The sequence below is a fragment of the Ctenopharyngodon idella genome, chromosome 21, assembly GCF_019924925.1.
Source record: "Ctenopharyngodon idella isolate HZGC_01 chromosome 21, HZGC01, whole genome shotgun sequence".
Classification (NCBI taxonomy): domain Eukaryota; kingdom Metazoa; phylum Chordata; class Actinopteri; order Cypriniformes; family Xenocyprididae; genus Ctenopharyngodon; species Ctenopharyngodon idella.
The window spans coordinates 7118680-7135449 of NC_067240.1; the positions used below are offsets into that span (position 1 = coordinate 7118680).

At 36.0% G+C, this 16770-nt stretch overlaps 1 protein-coding gene across 18 annotated transcripts in view; it reads right to left on the minus strand.

Moving 5' to 3' along the window:
- The window catches only part of LOC127503397 (E3 ubiquitin-protein ligase NEDD4-like), an 88953-nt gene continuing 72183 nt past the window's right edge, over window positions 1–16770 (minus strand). For all 18 annotated transcript variants that reach the window (XM_051877111.1, XM_051877109.1, XM_051877110.1 and 15 more), the window contains 13 exons: window positions 15737–15795; window positions 15424–15489; window positions 14890–15119; window positions 13760–13881; window positions 13503–13573; window positions 12933–13028; window positions 12726–12799; window positions 12578–12638; window positions 12383–12442; window positions 11300–11407; window positions 9304–9400; window positions 8505–8577; window positions 1–7799 (listed from right to left, as the gene is read on the minus strand). In XM_051877111.1, coding sequence (XP_051733071.1) covers window positions 7697–7799; window positions 8505–8577; window positions 9304–9400; window positions 11300–11407; window positions 12383–12442; window positions 12578–12638; window positions 12726–12799; window positions 12933–13028; window positions 13503–13573; window positions 13760–13881; window positions 14890–15119; window positions 15424–15489; window positions 15737–15795 — 1220 coding nt within the window. In that variant the 3' untranslated portion in view covers window positions 1–7696. The remainder of the gene's footprint in view (window positions 7800–8504; window positions 8578–9303; window positions 9401–11299; window positions 11408–12382; window positions 12443–12577; window positions 12639–12725; window positions 12800–12932; window positions 13029–13502; window positions 13574–13759; window positions 13882–14889; window positions 15120–15423; window positions 15490–15736; window positions 15796–16770) is intronic.

Genomic DNA, 16770 nt, shown 5'->3' on the forward strand with positions numbered 1-16770 from the left:
AACACTTCAAATCTTTGTAGATTTTATTGTCATGAAGATACCACGCTAATACCAAATACAATACGAAGGAAGCGTCACATGACATGCATACTGAACTTATTAACATATCTAATAACAGCAACTGGGTCAGTAGGAACATATGGCAGACATGATCTATTACATCTATTTTCGGCAGATGCCAATTTATCAACCTTACCCAAACTCATACGTATTCATTTAACGACACAAAGGTGTTTCATATTCCCACAATAGAATCCCACAGCCTGTGACATCATCTGTTTCTCTGCTTGCTGATTGGCTGAGGAGGTCGTGAGGTCTCACCGTGGCTATTTAGTGTGATAATGGCGTTTGACAACACAGGATACAAACACCATTGTCACACTCCACAGCTCAGGAGGACAACAAACGGGAGAGAAAATGAATGGTGATTCAATCACTAGTTTAGTCTTAAAACATTTATTATGAACATCGTAGGTTTATAGCCTTGTGTTTGCGAATTCCAGAAGTTGTTTTGTTACCTGTGACAGGTAAACACTATATACTATGGTTAAAAAAAAAAAAAAAAAAAAGACCGCTGATGCAGTATTTTTTTTGTAAACGCTCATAATATTGAGTTCGTCTTCTTACGTTTCTAGTTTCAGAGAGTTGTAATCTCATCTGAACCCTCAAAAAACCTCTGAACAGTTACTTGCACTTAAATGAACAAGGCCAGGGTAGGTCAGCCCCTTTTCCCTCTTCTCTTTCAGTCAGCTGCCGGTTCACAGTCTGATCATGTGCAAATGTTATCGATTATCGTCTTCTGTTTACATGTCGGTCAGTGGAGCGGACGGTGATGGGAACAGTGCAGATGGTCTCTTTTAAGCTATCGTTTGTGCCCTAGATTCCTCATTTTTTTTTTGTGAATTTTCTTAAAAAATTTATGTTGTAACAAAAAGTAGCCTAATCTAAACCACACCTTCAGAATTTAAAGTTCTGCTAACGGTTCCATTGCCATTCCCATATTTTAATATGGGATATTAAAATGTCATGTGCAATAATGCATCATGAAGTCTGTAAATAATTTGCAGCACAAAAAGTAGGCTACACTTACGTTCAAATGCTTGAGGCCAGGAAGATGTTTTGAAAGTGTATTATGCTCATAAAGGCTGCATTTACATGATCAAAATACAATAAAACTGTAATAAAATTTTGAATAACTGTTGTCTATATATTTAAAATGAAATGTATTCCTGTGAAGCAAAGCTGAATTTTCAGCATCATTACTCCAGTCTTCAGTGTCACATGATCCTTCAGAAATCATTCTAATATGCTGATTTGCTGCTCAAGAAAACTGGTTGAAAACCATTGTGCTGCTTAATATTTTAGTGGAAACCCTGATGCATTTTTTTTTTTAGGATTATTTGATGAATAGAAAGTTCGGAAGAACAGCACTTATAACATTTTTTTGGGGTTATTCTAATTAAAACTAAACCCATATATATGAAAAAAATATTTCTTGAAATAAAATAAACTTTAACTTGAAAAAAAAAAACAACTTTAATATTTTAAATATATAATTTTCAAACATTAAAAAAAAAAAATCATAATCTGAATATTTTATTTCTGCTAGATGACAAGCCTATCTTGGTGTACTAAATTAACTAAAACTGAAATAAAAATTCATAAAAACTATGTAGATATTAAAAAAACAAACATAAAAACAAATACAACAAAATGAGTAAAATTCTAACTAAAATTGAAATGAAAAAGTCATAAAAGTATAATTGTATCTCAGTGATAGTAAAGGTTGTTATTTTAGTGTCGCATCAGTTTCATGCCACCTTGCTGAGCAAAAGTATTAATTTCTTTAAAAAAAAATGTTTTAATCCATTAAGAGGTCAGTGGATTGAAAATGGTTGGAAATGTCTCTTCTTGAACTCTGTTATTTGTTTAAAACTACTGACCGACACTTGATAATTATGCTGGATCTCCATCGTTCTTTTACAAAGATTTAGTTTTATGTAAATCTTAGTCAAAACATTAAGTTTAGTCACTTCTGGTGTGTGAATACTCGTTGGGCCTTTAGTTTGCATTTCACAAAACATTCTTCTGTAAATTGTAAAAAGCAACCATTTTGTTCATAAATTTCCTACTGAAAAAATGATGCAGCCTTAAATATTACTATACATAAGCTCAAATTATGATTTTTTTTTTTTTTTCTTGGATAAATCCATTCTCAGAGTTTCTGTGGACAAGTTGACTTACCACAGACCCTGTTTTGTAAAGATGGCTGATCCACATGTTCCTCCATGCTGTTGGAATAGTAAGAACACTGAAAAAGAAACTCTTCAGAAAACACAAACACTATGTCACTATGTATAATACATTCACACACTGTCATATCCTCACATAGTCTCTTCCAGGGTCCCGCTGTCGGCAAGAAAACGAGAAACAAGTCCAGTCTCTGAACAAAGTTTGCCATGACTGGTCATTCTGCTCTCCTTTAACCTCCATATATGTACCTAGAGGGGGTTTAGTCAAACAGTTTTGTGATAAGCTTAGAGAAGTATTGATCCGCAGTGACGTGGGGACGAGGTCACTAACCCAAAACCTGCAAGTGATTATGAAAAAAAAAACATGTTTCTAGTAAGCGTTCTCAATAAAATGCACCGGCAAAATTTCAGACATCTGTAACCATGAGAACAATCATGCGATATAAAGTGGTGAGACAACCTGAAATGTTTTGATAGGCTCTTTGAATCACTGATTAAAAAATATGATAATATGCCTGTTCTTGATTTTGTCAAAGCCCAAATGTTTCAGCAGGTGCAAAAGAAAGATCATACTGACACTACAGGACAGTATTTATTTCATTCAAATCCACAAAACATAAGCGTCTTACCTAATTTCCAAGAAGTGTTGACAAACATAGTGAAGCAGTCAGGCCTGCCGCAGTGTTTCAATAACTGAAGCTCATTCTCTGAATAGGTAGGTGTAGGTGAGTTTGGAGTTGGACTTGTTTGTGATTGCTGAAAGAGAGCACTTGATAAAGTGTACAGGACAGCAAGCCGCTTTTATTTGCTTGTCCTTGGATCTGATAGCTGCCTGATTGCATGTGTGAATGAACTGAGTTTCCTTCACCGCTTAGAGCCTCATGCCATGTGTACAGCCGTGATGCTGAGCAACATTAATGGAGAAATGACCATAAATGAGTTGACACTAAGTAAATCAACTGTCTGGAAAAACAAATGTGCAAGTTTTTGAAATGCCAGCATATAAAAATATAATGCTTAATGATCATTTTGTATTGTGAATAATATAAGCATGATTAACATGTTAAATAATATGCAATTACTAATATAACAAATTTATATTAAATATTTTACAGAATTATTTTCAAAGTTTTCATAATTATGTTGTCAGGTCCAAAAAAAAAAAAAAATTACTGAGTAAAATTAACACTTTTATTCAGTAAGGATGCATTAATATGATTAAAAAAGAAATTTATAATGTTTTTCAAAGAATTTCTTTTTCTTTTTTTTTTTGTCATCAAAAACTCCCCAAGAATGTCAAAATGTCCACAAAAATTAAGCAGCACAATTATCAACATTGATAAGAAATGTTCCAAATCAACACCAAATCAGTATATCAGAATGATTTCTGAAGGATCATGTGACACTGAAGACTAAATTAAGCTTTGTCATCGCAGAAATAAATGTAATTTTAAAACATTTATATGAAGAACAGTTCTTTTAAATTCTAATAATTTTTGACAAAATGCAGCCTTGGAAAACATGACACAAAAAATCTTACCAACCCCAAACTTTTGAACAGTAGTGTGTGTAAATTACTAATGTAAGTATGTATGTATTTCATAAATTATGTAAGCTTGTAATGTTTAAGCACAGAAGTAGAAAATCGGAGAAGTCAAAACAGCCTTGAACTAGATTAAAAAGACTGAATGGCTGCCAGATTTTACCCGGTTAGCTGTGCCTGCAGGTTTGAAACAGGTCAAATCAACAGAACATGTAACATTGCATATCTGTAAAAAAAAAAAAAAAAACAAAAAAAAACCCACAATCAAGCTTTCTCTTCGACTTCAGACAATCCAGTAAATGACAAAGCTCAGTTTCTCTCAACCGCTCAACCTTCATCTTAAAATGAAATCTAGAATAGACATGAAGGGAATTTACAAGCCACATTGCAGCTACAGAAGTAGAAATATCATGAGTAAGTTTTCAACATTTACCTTGAAATCAATAGGAAGAAATACTACAGAGCCCCTAAAGGGACATGGTGATGGAAAAAATATGAGATGCGAAGATCTCAATGCGTTTGTGTTCACTCGCAAAACATCTGGGTTCCCCGAGAAACTTTGCATTTGCTCACAAATTTCTCGGGGGAATGCAAAAGTTTTGTGAGGGAATGCCAGTGTTTTGCGAGCGAATCCAAAGTTTCTCGGAGAAATGCAAAAGTTTCTCAGGGGAATGCAAAAGTTTTGCGAGGGAATGCAAATGTTTTGAGAGCAAACGCAACGTTTTTCACGAGAACGCAAAAGTCTCTCCACGGAACGCAAAGCTTCTCAGGGGAATGCAAAAGTTCTGCAAGCAAATGCAATGTTTCTCGAGGGAACAAAAACTTATTGTGACGGAACGCAAATGTTTTACGAGAGAACACAATGTTTCTCAGGGGAACACAAAAGTTTTGCGCGGGAACGTAAGTTTCTTGGGGGAACGCAAACGTTTCTCGACGGAAACCAAAGTTTCTCGACGGAAACCAAAGTTTCCCGGGGGAGAACGCAAAAGTTTCTCGACGGAACCCAAAGTTTCTCAGGGAACGAAAAAGTTTCTCTGCAGAAAGTAACGTTTCTCGGGGGAATGCAAAAGTTTCTCGGCGGAAAGCAAAGTTTCTCGGGGGAACGCAAAAGTTTCTCGGCAGAAAGCAAAGTTTCTTGGCAGAAAGCAAAGTTTCTCGGGGGAACACAAAGTTTCTCAGGGAACGCAAAAGTTTCTCGACAGAACCCAAAGTTTCTCAGGGAACGCAAAAGTTTCTCTGCAGAAAGTAACGTTTCTTGGGGGAACGCAAAAGTTTCTCGGCGGAAAGCAAAGTTTCTCGGGGGAACGCAAAAGTTTCTCGGCAGAAACCTGAGTTTCTCGAGGGAATGCAAAAGTTTCTCGGCAGAAAGCAAAGTTTCTTGGCAGAAAGCAAAGTTTCTCGGGGAACGCAAAAGTTTTTCGGCAGAAAGCAAAGTTTCTCGGGGGAATGCAAAGTTTCTTGGGGAACGCAAAAGTTTCTCAGCGGAAAACAAAGTTTCTCGGGGGAACGCAAAAGTTTCTCGGCAGAACCCAAAGTTTCTCGGGGGAACGCAAAAGTTTCTTGGCAGAAAGCAAAGTTTCTCGGGGGAACCCAAAGTTTCTCAGGGGAACCCAAAGTTTCTCGGGGGAACACAAAGTTTCTCGGCAGAACCCAAAGTTTCTCAGGGAATGCAAAATTTCTCGGCAGAAAGCAGGAGTTTCTTGGGGGAACGCAAAAGTTTTTCCGCAGAAAGCAGAGTTTCTCGGGGGAATGCAAAAGTTTTGGAAGGGAAAGCAATGATTCTCGGGGGAACGCAAGGGCGTAAACTTCATAGTAATACAATGATCATGTTGATCGTGGACGCAAAACCATTGACATAATTTTTCTTCCCATCTATTTTTTTTTTCCCATCACCATGTCCCTTTAGGGGCCCCATAGAATCCAAACATATTTGACACACACACAAAAAATTAATTCTTATTTTAGCCATATTTCCTATCATTTAAGTGTTTATGGCATCTCCCCCCCTTAAGCCTAGTCCCAGACTAAAATGCATGTTTGAGCTGGTTTAACTGAAAGCAGCTTGTACTAACATATCTTAAAATATGTCTGTTTTGAGACTTTTTGGATAAAACAGTAATACGACAACACATCTAAATTCCATTTATCAGTTTATTTTGAACGAAGTTATACGAATCGCAAGGTCTCATGGTGAGCAGGAACCAGACAGTAAATGTTCCTCCTCAATAAAAAAAAGAACTGCCCCTATAAAAGAGGAAGGGTAATTTATAACAACAACAATAATCATAATGTTATCACAAACCTACAGAGCCACAGCGGCCCGAAAAGTGTGAGTGGGGAGGCGTACAGAAAAAAAGACTGGAAAAGAAAATAGAAAAATTCTGAAGTCTTACTCCAGGTGGAGCTTGCTCCTACAGAGCTGATCCAGACGTCGACTCTTCCAGTTTCACACTGAAGAGTCAGTCTGACTCCAGATCAGCTGTAGGGAGGAGCTGTGATCTGATATGTTAGCAGCAGGCCGATTATAAACAATAGATATTGCACCAAGTAACTGAGTGCTTTTAAAAGAAAATAATAGATAATCACATTCAAGTTCACAAAAAAAACAGGTGACATGACCCTAGTGTGTGATCAATAAAGTGCCCTTATAGGTACAGTGGTGTTAGAAGGAACAAGATAGAAAGAAATAAAGACAGAAAGAAAGTTTACGTCCTGAAAGTCTACGAGACTTGCAGTGTTGAATCACAGCGCTTTTAAGATAGCTACACTCTGTGTCGCTCTTTAATACTTCCAACAGATTTAACACATACAGTAAAAGAGTCCAACCGCATCTTTCAAAAAAACTCATTTACAGCATTATGAACAGGTATAATCATAATTAAGATAAGAACAATACTTATTACAATTGAAGAAAACCCTCTCCGACAAACTCATTTACATGTCCAATGCATGACTTTTTCGATCTTTGCTCTCAACCAAGAAGGAGAATAGCTTTATAATTACTACGTAATCATATTGAAACACAAGATACATGTTCATGCCAGTTTTCATAGCAATACAATAATCATGTTGATCATGTTTGTTTGTTTTTTTCCCTTTTTTTTTTTATTATTTTTTTTTTTTACCCATGATGATATGGATATTGAATTGAATATAGCCAGGCCATTGATGCATTTTCAATAACATTGTTTAAAATAGTAAACCACATTGTTGGTACAAATATCTGTTTACTCAGTAAGAATGACAACAGTATCATAATAACAGCGATAATAATTAACTATTAAAAACAATTATCAACATCCCGTTGCTTCTTGGCATTGCAAAAGAAGATAAAAAAATAATCCTCGACGAAGGAAGGGGAAACTTGGCGTACTTTGCGGGATAAGGGAGGATGAGGATGCGCCCTTCATCCTGGCTGTGATTCCTAAGGTAATCTGGTGTTAGTAAGACCTGATAAGAGAGTTCATTGTTGCCTCTTCGCGGAACTTATATTATGTTAATGTGAAAATGGGATTGGTTGTGTTTTTATGCTGTATCAAGGCCACGCCCACTCTGAGGCCACACCCACTGAGGCCTTCAAATACTGAAGTTTTGATTACTGTCAATATAAAAGTTGCCATGGCCTCAGAGCTGGATTTAAAAATAAAAAGTGTTGGGAGAGAACATGATTTGTGGGATACTGCAGGGCTGTTTGGCATCAAAACGCATTCACAGCCAATGTCATTCCAGCTAGACAGATACATGCATATACTGTGTTGACATCACACACCTGCGACCGCTGGGTTCTGGCTGTACAATGGCAACTCGAGAGTGTGTATATGTGAGTATAGATGTGTGCGTGTTGTACATGTCTTTGCTCGTCGGTTGCATTAGGAGACCGTGTGTATATAAAGGGATTTCTTTAGTCAACGCCTTCGAAGCCTTGGGCGTTCTCCACCGCCATCAGAAGCTTCTCTCGCAGGTCTTCAAACGACTCGTATGTCGGGAGGTCCAGACGATTAAAGCTGAGTGGGAAGAAAATGTAACAGTCAAAGAAATTATTGGAATGCAAACATTTTACTTGATCTGCACATAGTATATGTTCATCAAATACTTTCACTTTAAATCTACTAAATCCCAGTGTCGTTCAGAAATACCAGTTCGTTGGCAGAAACCACTAAACGCCGCTTCCCTTTGTCAGCAATAGCCTCTAAGTCCACAGAAGAACCAATTGGAAGACATGAATCGAATCATATGATTTCAAGATGAATGGCGGTGTGCGTATGAGCCGGCTTTCAATCGGCGAGTTATCATCATGTTTTGTCCATCGTTATAGTGGCAATGACAGGATTTCGCAAGTAAACAACAGTGTTCCTTTTGCTGCTGTAAAACTAACAGAAACTGACATTTTACTATGTCTTGTTGTCCACAGAGTTGGACTTAGCTGGTTTTACAGCAAAAAAGTGTCACATTTGTAAAATACCCAATGAACTGACTAAAGTGACATTTTTGAAAATAAGGCATTTCAGTAACTGACTAATAACCTTTTCATTGACATTAAAGTGAAATTACTGAACCTAAACATAGAAGCCTGGTAAAAAAAAAAAAATAATTTTTTAAAATCATTTAAAAGAAAACATGTCAGACGGGTTTAGAGGTTTTTGCATCTGAACTCTTCATATATTGATGTGTTTGAGTTAATAAAGTGCTCAAATCCCTCTAGGTCTTACCAGGTGTGAGCACGAGGGAGCTTGTCAGGCGTCCCCCACTGCTCGATAGTAAACAACTGCGGCCCATTGGAACCTGTGAAAGATCACATGACTTGTCAAGGACCAATCAGGAAAGGAGCCATTCTATAGGTCTCAAAGGGGAATGCTAAGATCTAAAAAAAAAACAGATGAAGCTGCTACAAACATCTTCTTACATATACATATATATATATATATATATATATATATATGTTTAACATCTTAAATCATCAAGAGAAATGATACAATACTACTGCAACACCAGTGACATTTTCTGAAAAATTAAACATTCATACCTGTACAAAATAGTACATATATGTATGTTAATCCCAATTCCCCATAATACATTGGAAATATTATATTACATTACATATCAAGTCAATTTTATAGCACTTATAATACACATTTCAAAGCTGAAACATACATGCATTTACAAAGCAGTACATATATAGTTTAATCCCAATTTACCATAATATACTGGTAATATTATATAAGTCAATTCAAACTTATTTTTATAGCACTTTTCATAATACACATTTAAAAGCTGCTGAAAGAAAGTCATACAGTTATGTCTGTAATGTCTTAAAAATTAACAGAGTCGTTTTATAGCCGGGTGATATAACGATATATAAAAATGGTATAAATTATCCTCTGAATGCTGATCTAGCTATATTGCATTATGTTGTATTAATATTATATAATTTATTAGTTAAATTTTTAACTTTATATAATATTATATTATATTATATTATATTATATGGCACTGTAGAGCTTCATTTACCGTAGAGTTCAGCAAAGCCGTTCATTGGCACTCTGGATGTTCCAGTGACAAACTGCAAAAGTCTGATCCGCTTTTCGGCATCCATTAACAACACAGCCTGAGAAGAGATAAAGAGAGACACAGTTAATACCAATAACATTTATGTGTTTATGCTAAAGGCAATGAAAACTTTTTCCAGGGAATGTGTTCTTGAAACAACCGCGTAGGGGAACCAGTAACCAGTGTTGAATTTTCAAGGTCATTTTCTCAAAATAAGTCTCCTCATTATTCCATTTCAAATAAGCATCATTGCATTGTGCATAAAAACTGACCCAATGCATTAGAATATGTAAAAAAAAAAAAATAAAAATTAATATCACCCCAAAATGTTTTATATCTAAATGTATCAAAAAAAAAAAAAAATCTGTAAATTTTTATTTTTTTATTTATGTTTTGCCTTTTTGCCATATTTTTTTTATAGCAACAGTTGTGAGGAGATATGAATTTACGGGAAGAAAAGCAGGGATAAGGATCGAAAAATGCTACAAACTAGACTCGAACCTGCACTGTGGCTCAACATGTCGGAGCCAGGGGTCAAAGTTTGGTCAGTACAGTAAGCCCCTGCTGATAGATGCCATAACTACACCATTCTGTGGCATAAAAGCATCTTTCTCCATCAACTGTCATTCAAAAATTTGTTTGCCAGCTGAGCAACTGCAACTGAAATAAACTGAAATAACAGATATTTAGAAAGTATGTAGAAAGTCTGGCTCCAGACTGCTGATAAGAAGTTCCTAATGCGCTCCGTGACTCTTTCATCAGAGTAAACACTCGATGAGCCTCACATCAAACAGACTTTGATCGGTAACTGCCCCCAGTGTACTTGGCATAGGGTCAGACACACTCTTGTGCATACAAAAGTTGACACTTGACTTAATTTGTTTCTCGTGATATTTGAAACCTTTTGATCAAAAGGACTGTTTAAATGCATTCAAATATGTATATTTAAATATGCATTCATGCCAAAATACAAATTTCTTTACAAAAGTAACATTTTATTTTTATGCATTAGTTTGAGCAGCCAACAAGTGTGCTTTAATACTGATTAAAAAGCAACCCAGGATGTACCTCATTACATTAAAGGTAAACCATGTCACTTTTTTTGTTCATAATTAGTCAATACATCATCAATCCTTCTTCCAACGCATGTTTTTGTCTTACCCTGATTCACAATGGTAAACCTATTATAAGTGTTTATATAATTTTAGACCTGTTAGGATTGTTTTCACGAGAAATTGCGCACATACGTCACTGGCCCGCGTGTGTCTCGTCAAATCTGTAAATAGAGAAAAGTTGCTCTACTTTAATGCGTGTAAGGTGTGAGAGTGGAATAGGTTAGTTGTCACAAGGAACGAGAAAGGTTGACATGGAGCACACTAAATCTCCAACCTCCAGGGAATCCCTCATTTTAAACCGCTTAACAGAGAAGAGTCTCTGGTAAAAAGAGAATAAATGTAACAGAGCTCGTAATAAAACAAGAATCAACATTAGCTTGGCTTTTCGGCGAAAACTGAGGGATTTCAAATGTTGTAAAAGCAACACGGAGATGGTGTTTTTATTACTCAACAGCTGAGTAAGATATTTTATTGAAAAGATAAACTGTCATATATAACTCTCTAACACAGTTCATTGTAAATCATTATCTATTGTGAAGGGTCATATTCATCCGCACAGCCACAGAGCCGAAGCACAACCAAAACAATGTTCTTCCGCAAAATGCATGCAGTTTTGTCTTTCAACCGCTAGAGGGCCAAAAGTTATATTGTGAATCTCTAACATAAAATATAAGATTGTTTTGACTTGTTAACCATTTTTCCAGTGACTTTCAGTGACTTTTTTCATAGTTCAGATGACTTTTACAATTGTTATAAATGTGGAGAATAGTAATAATAACGAATTAGTAGGTGCATCCAAACTTATGATGCACACACAAAACAGACTATGTGCTTCTACATACCTTCCAGAACCACTGGATCACAGGGTGATTAGGACAGTAGCCATTCTTATAAACGGTGTGCTGCCTCCAATCATTGACATCCACATCTCCCAGACCACACATCAGCAGCTGGAGACAGAGAATATAGCACAATAAACAAACTAACACACAGCAACCAACATCTTCACACTCATCATCCTCCTGATCAGAGCTACTGAACTTCAGAAAGCATATATATGAATTTACATAAACAAAATTTGCAAATTTTTTTGAAAGAAGTCTCTTACGCTCACCAAGGCTGTATTTACTTGATCAAAAATAAGTATAACAGTATAAAAATAAAAATAAGTATTTACAACATAACAGTATTTATTTGAAACAAATCATTTGTAACCTTATGTTTTTACTGTGACTTGATCGATGTAATGTGTCCTTGCTGAATATAAGTATTAATAAAAAAAAAAAAATGGTAACACTTTATTTTAAGGTGAAGTAGTTACACGGTACTACATGTACTTTCAATAGTAATAACAGTAAATTATGCATAATTTAAAGTAATTAACGCTAAACCAAACCCTAATCCTAAATGCTAAAGTAAGTACATGTATTTAATTAATATTACTCAGTACTTACTTGAGTAAGTACAATGTAACGTGTAACAAAAAAAAAAAAAAAGAATGGTAGTATATATATACATATAAGAAATAACATTATTCATAAATTATAAATCAGGCATTAGTACAAAAACATCTTTAAAATCATGCAGAGGATACGCTGCGGTAATAAAGTGGCAGAACCTCTAATGGATGCCACATTTATACCATGGTATATACTGCAATGCCTCTCTTTATTAGTTTATTCTTATTTGCCACAATGACGGGCATACTGTAAGTGTAGCTTTCCCCCACTATGCAAACAACAGTCTGGACATGAACGCATTATCCCGTGCTCATGTGAGAAGAGACGATTCATTCAACAAAACAAGCATTTTTTGGCACTTTTATGAGGTGTGCATGTATAATTCTATGAAAGTCTTCGACATGGAGGATGCAGTCTCCATGACAACGGAAGACACTGAGAAACGGGTATGTGGGATGTTGTTACCTCCAGTTCATTTTCGTCAAAAATCTTTATCAAGTCGATTGGAATGAGCTCGGTGAATCCCTGTGAAACATGATCAAAAATTGCATGTCATTATAGCATGCTGGCATTAGGAATAATCTAACTTCTGCTACCACCTAGTGGCATTAGTTAGAATTTCAGATAACGTTTGATCGTGTGAAGAATTTGATCACGTACTTCCAAAAAGGCGTTCATCTGTTTCTGCACCCTGTTCACAAACCGCCACTGAATCACCAGGCTGTGCAGAGCCAAAAAAAATAAAAGACATTGTTAGTATACGATGCCATATGTAAGATTTTACATAAATAGCAAAACAGAAACTCACTCTATGTATTCTTTTTTGTTGTCATTGGTTACAACCATGTCTGATCCGCTTGGCTTCAAATCCACCTGATATGTCTATAAATATATATATATATATATATATATATATACAAAACATGAACAAAAAAATATTACAATTACATATATGACTAAAATGAAATGAAATCTATAATAAACACAGACATTTAGAAACATTGTGGTGTGTTACCTGTCCAAAGTTGTCCTCATCAATGCAGAACCGCAAATCCAGTTCTGTGGGGTCGTTTTCCAGAATCCACTTTAGAGAGTTGTAGTATTCACTGTCCTACATGTTGTGCATGAACATAAAACATAAGTATATAGATACATTATTAACTTATTGTAAACAACGCCTCTAAACAACATTTGATAACACAGTAATAACTATTGTGCATAATTACATGCAACTAACCCTAAATCAAACCCTAATCCTAATCTTATAGTAAGTACATGTAATATTACTCCACACTTTTTTTACTTTAGTGTCTTTGTTACACGTTACATGTAGTTACTATAGTAATAACAGTAAATTATGTATAATTACAAGCAACTAACCCTAAACCAAACCTAATCTAATCCTAACCCTATAGTAAGTACATGCAGACAATTAATATTACTCAGTACTTAAATGCATAATTACATTGTTACGAGGACACCTTGTGTATCCCAACATTTCAATGAGAAATCAGTTTTATGAAGTTTTTGCATTGTGCTGCTATGGGTTATCCCTTAAAAATGGTCTATGTGTGTGTTAACGCACCACTGACTCCATATCATTCAGTGTGATCTGTTTGCCCAGCATCATTTTATAGAACGGTCGAATAAAGAAACCTGAAAAACAAACAAGAACAACACATTTCTGTTTTTAACAGGGGAAAGAAACTACAAATCAAATCAAACCAAACCCCAAAACAAAAGCTAATTACATGATAATTATCAAAAGTGAACAATAAAATGAAAGAAAATGTCACATGAAAAAGCTTCTCATTGGCTCTTGAAGGTCCCCAACTTACGTACCATCCAACAGCTTGCCGTGATACACAGCCATGCCAGCCACCCGACCGATGAACTTGAAGTATGAGAGGTGATCCTCATTACAGAGGCCAGAGTTTGGATTGATCTGAAGGGTGTAGTTATCTCTGCAGACAGACAGATGGGAGATTTTAAATGAATGAATTATGATGCCAGCTCTGCTGTGTGTTCTAATGAGTGTCAGTGGGAGAGATCTAACAAGATAACAGACCAGCTCTGTAATACAGTAATTGCTTTATGTCTTTCAGAACAACAGTACAGTACAGACAAACAGATTAACAGATAGATAGACAGACAGACAAGACAGACAGATAGATATAGATAGTCAGACAGACAGATAGACAGACAGACAGACAGACAGACAGACAGACAGACAGATAGATAGATAGATAGATAGATAGATAGATAGATAGATAGACAGACAGACAGACAGACAGACAGATGGACGGATAGACAGATGGACAGATAGACAGTCAGACAGACAGACAGATAGATAGTCAGATGGATAGATAGAAAGATAGACAGACAGACAGACGGATAGACAGACAGAGAGATGGATAGATAGACAGATGGATAGATAGATAGATAGTCAGAGACAGACAGACAGATAGTCAGACAGACAGAGACAGTCAGACAGAAGGATAGATAGATAGATAGATAGATAGATAGATAGACAGACAGATATATAGTCAGACAGTCAGACAGACAGTCAGATAGACAGACAGACAGACGGATAGATAGACAGATAGACAGATAGACAGATAGATAGATAGATAGATAGATAGATAGATAGATAGATAGATAGATAGACGGATAGACAGATAAATAGATAGATAGATAGTCAGACAGACAGACAGACAGACAGACAGACAGACAGATAGATAGATAGATAGATAGATAGATAGATAGATAGATAGATAGATAGACAGACAGGCAGACGGATAGATAGACAGACAGGCGGACAGATAGATAGTCAGATAGACAGTTAGAATAAAGCCTCAGGGATACAGAGTAAAACAGGATATGGATACGAGGTGAGAAGTGGAGGTGAGAGTTTCGGATTTACGCAATTTGACAACACAAAACTGTAGTGCACAAACACACAGAACACTTACGTGGCTGAGTACTCAAACAGCCCATAATAAGGGTTAAACATCTCCTTGGACAGCAGGAAGAACCATTCTCTGGCCACGCCCCCATAGTCCAGGCCTTTCTCCGATTCAAACTCAATCCACAGACGGGCCTTTAGGCTGTCGGGTCTCTTCAAGGACATGATCCGTCTGTATGACTCCTCGAAGATGTTATTCCTGTGCAGCTTCATCTCAAAGCGATTCGGAATATCTGCCTGCAGGAGAGAACAAGACAAGACAGAACATATCATAAAATTACATCCTGGAATTTATTAGATGATTAAAAACCACAAAATAATACGCCATTTTAACATCTCAACTTAACATTAATGCCTGAAACAATCACAGTACTGTAAACGGCTGTGTTTCTGTCGTGCGAAGAACAATTTAACACCCAACAGAAAAAAACCTTCACTCCTCGACAAGGATTTCACACAGAATAAATTAGTGTGTCTAGGAATACAGTATGTGACAGGACAGAGCTCACAGCAGTGTCTCTGAAAACGCTTCATTTCTTACCGGTTTCTTTAGCTTCTTTCTGAAGTAGTCATACTTCTGCTTGAATTCTCTAGAATACGGCACCGCCTAAAAGAAGACAAGCAAATAAACAAACAAATACATTTAACATCAGGGTAACAACGTATATCACAGGACGGGCAAGAAATCAAACATGAGTTTGTGATAGATCAGAAATGATGCTTTCAAAAGAATGTTTGATAAGTATATTTTTATGATTCTCACAAAATCTGTCAAGAACAGAATCTGGAGAGGTCATATGTATATGTATATATATAAAGAGAAAGGTTGTGACAGAGAATAAAAGCACACTCACGGGTCCAGTTATGGCAGGACTCTGGAGGCGAGGGTCTTCCCACTGTGTTTTTTTGGTGTCTGAGGGGGAGAAGAGAAATTTTATAAGCCCACTTTGTTACTATTTCTACTGTATTTTTGATTAAATAAATGCAGCTTTTCAAAAACATTTAAAAAATCTTTTTTATAGCTATTTTTCGAACGGTTTCTTTAAAGGGTTAGTTCACCCAAAAATGAAAATTCTGTCATTAATTACTCACCCTCATGTCGTTCCACACCCGTAAGACCTTCGTTCATCTTCAGAACACAAATTAAGATATTTTTGATGAAATCCGATGGCTCAGTGAGGCCTGCATTGCCAGCAAGATAATTAACACTTTCAATGCCCAGAAAGCTACTAAAGACATATTTAAAACAGTTCATGTGACTACAGTGGTTCAACCTTAATGTTATGAAGCGACGAGAATACTTTTTATGCGCCAAAAAAACTAAATAATGACTTTATTCAACAACATCTAGTGATGGGCGATTTCAGCACACTGCTTCATGAAGCTTCGAAGCTTTACGAATCTTTTGTTTCGAATCAGTGGATCAGAGCGTGTATCAAACTGCCAAATAATAAATAAAGTCATTATTTAGTTTTTTTGGTGCACAGAAAAAAGTATTCTCGTCGCTTCATAACATTAAGGCTGAACCACTGTAGTCACATGAACTGTTTTAAATATGTCTTTAGTAGCTTTCTGGGCATCTGAAAGTGTTAATTATCTTGCTGTCAATGCAGGCCTCACTGAGCCATTGTATTTCACCAAAACATACCTAATTTGTGTTCCGAAGATGAACAAAGGTCTTACGGGTGTGGAACGACATGAGGGTGAGTAATTAATGACAGAATTTTCATTTTTGGGTGAACTAACCCTTTAAGCATTTATAATTTGTCTTTTTTTTGTTCATCTTTTTCAGTGCTATTTGATACAGATTACATTTGCAGAAAAAAGTATGCTTAATTTAAGGCCAAATTCTAATTGAACAAACTTTCAACGAGGTGGTTCAACAGAA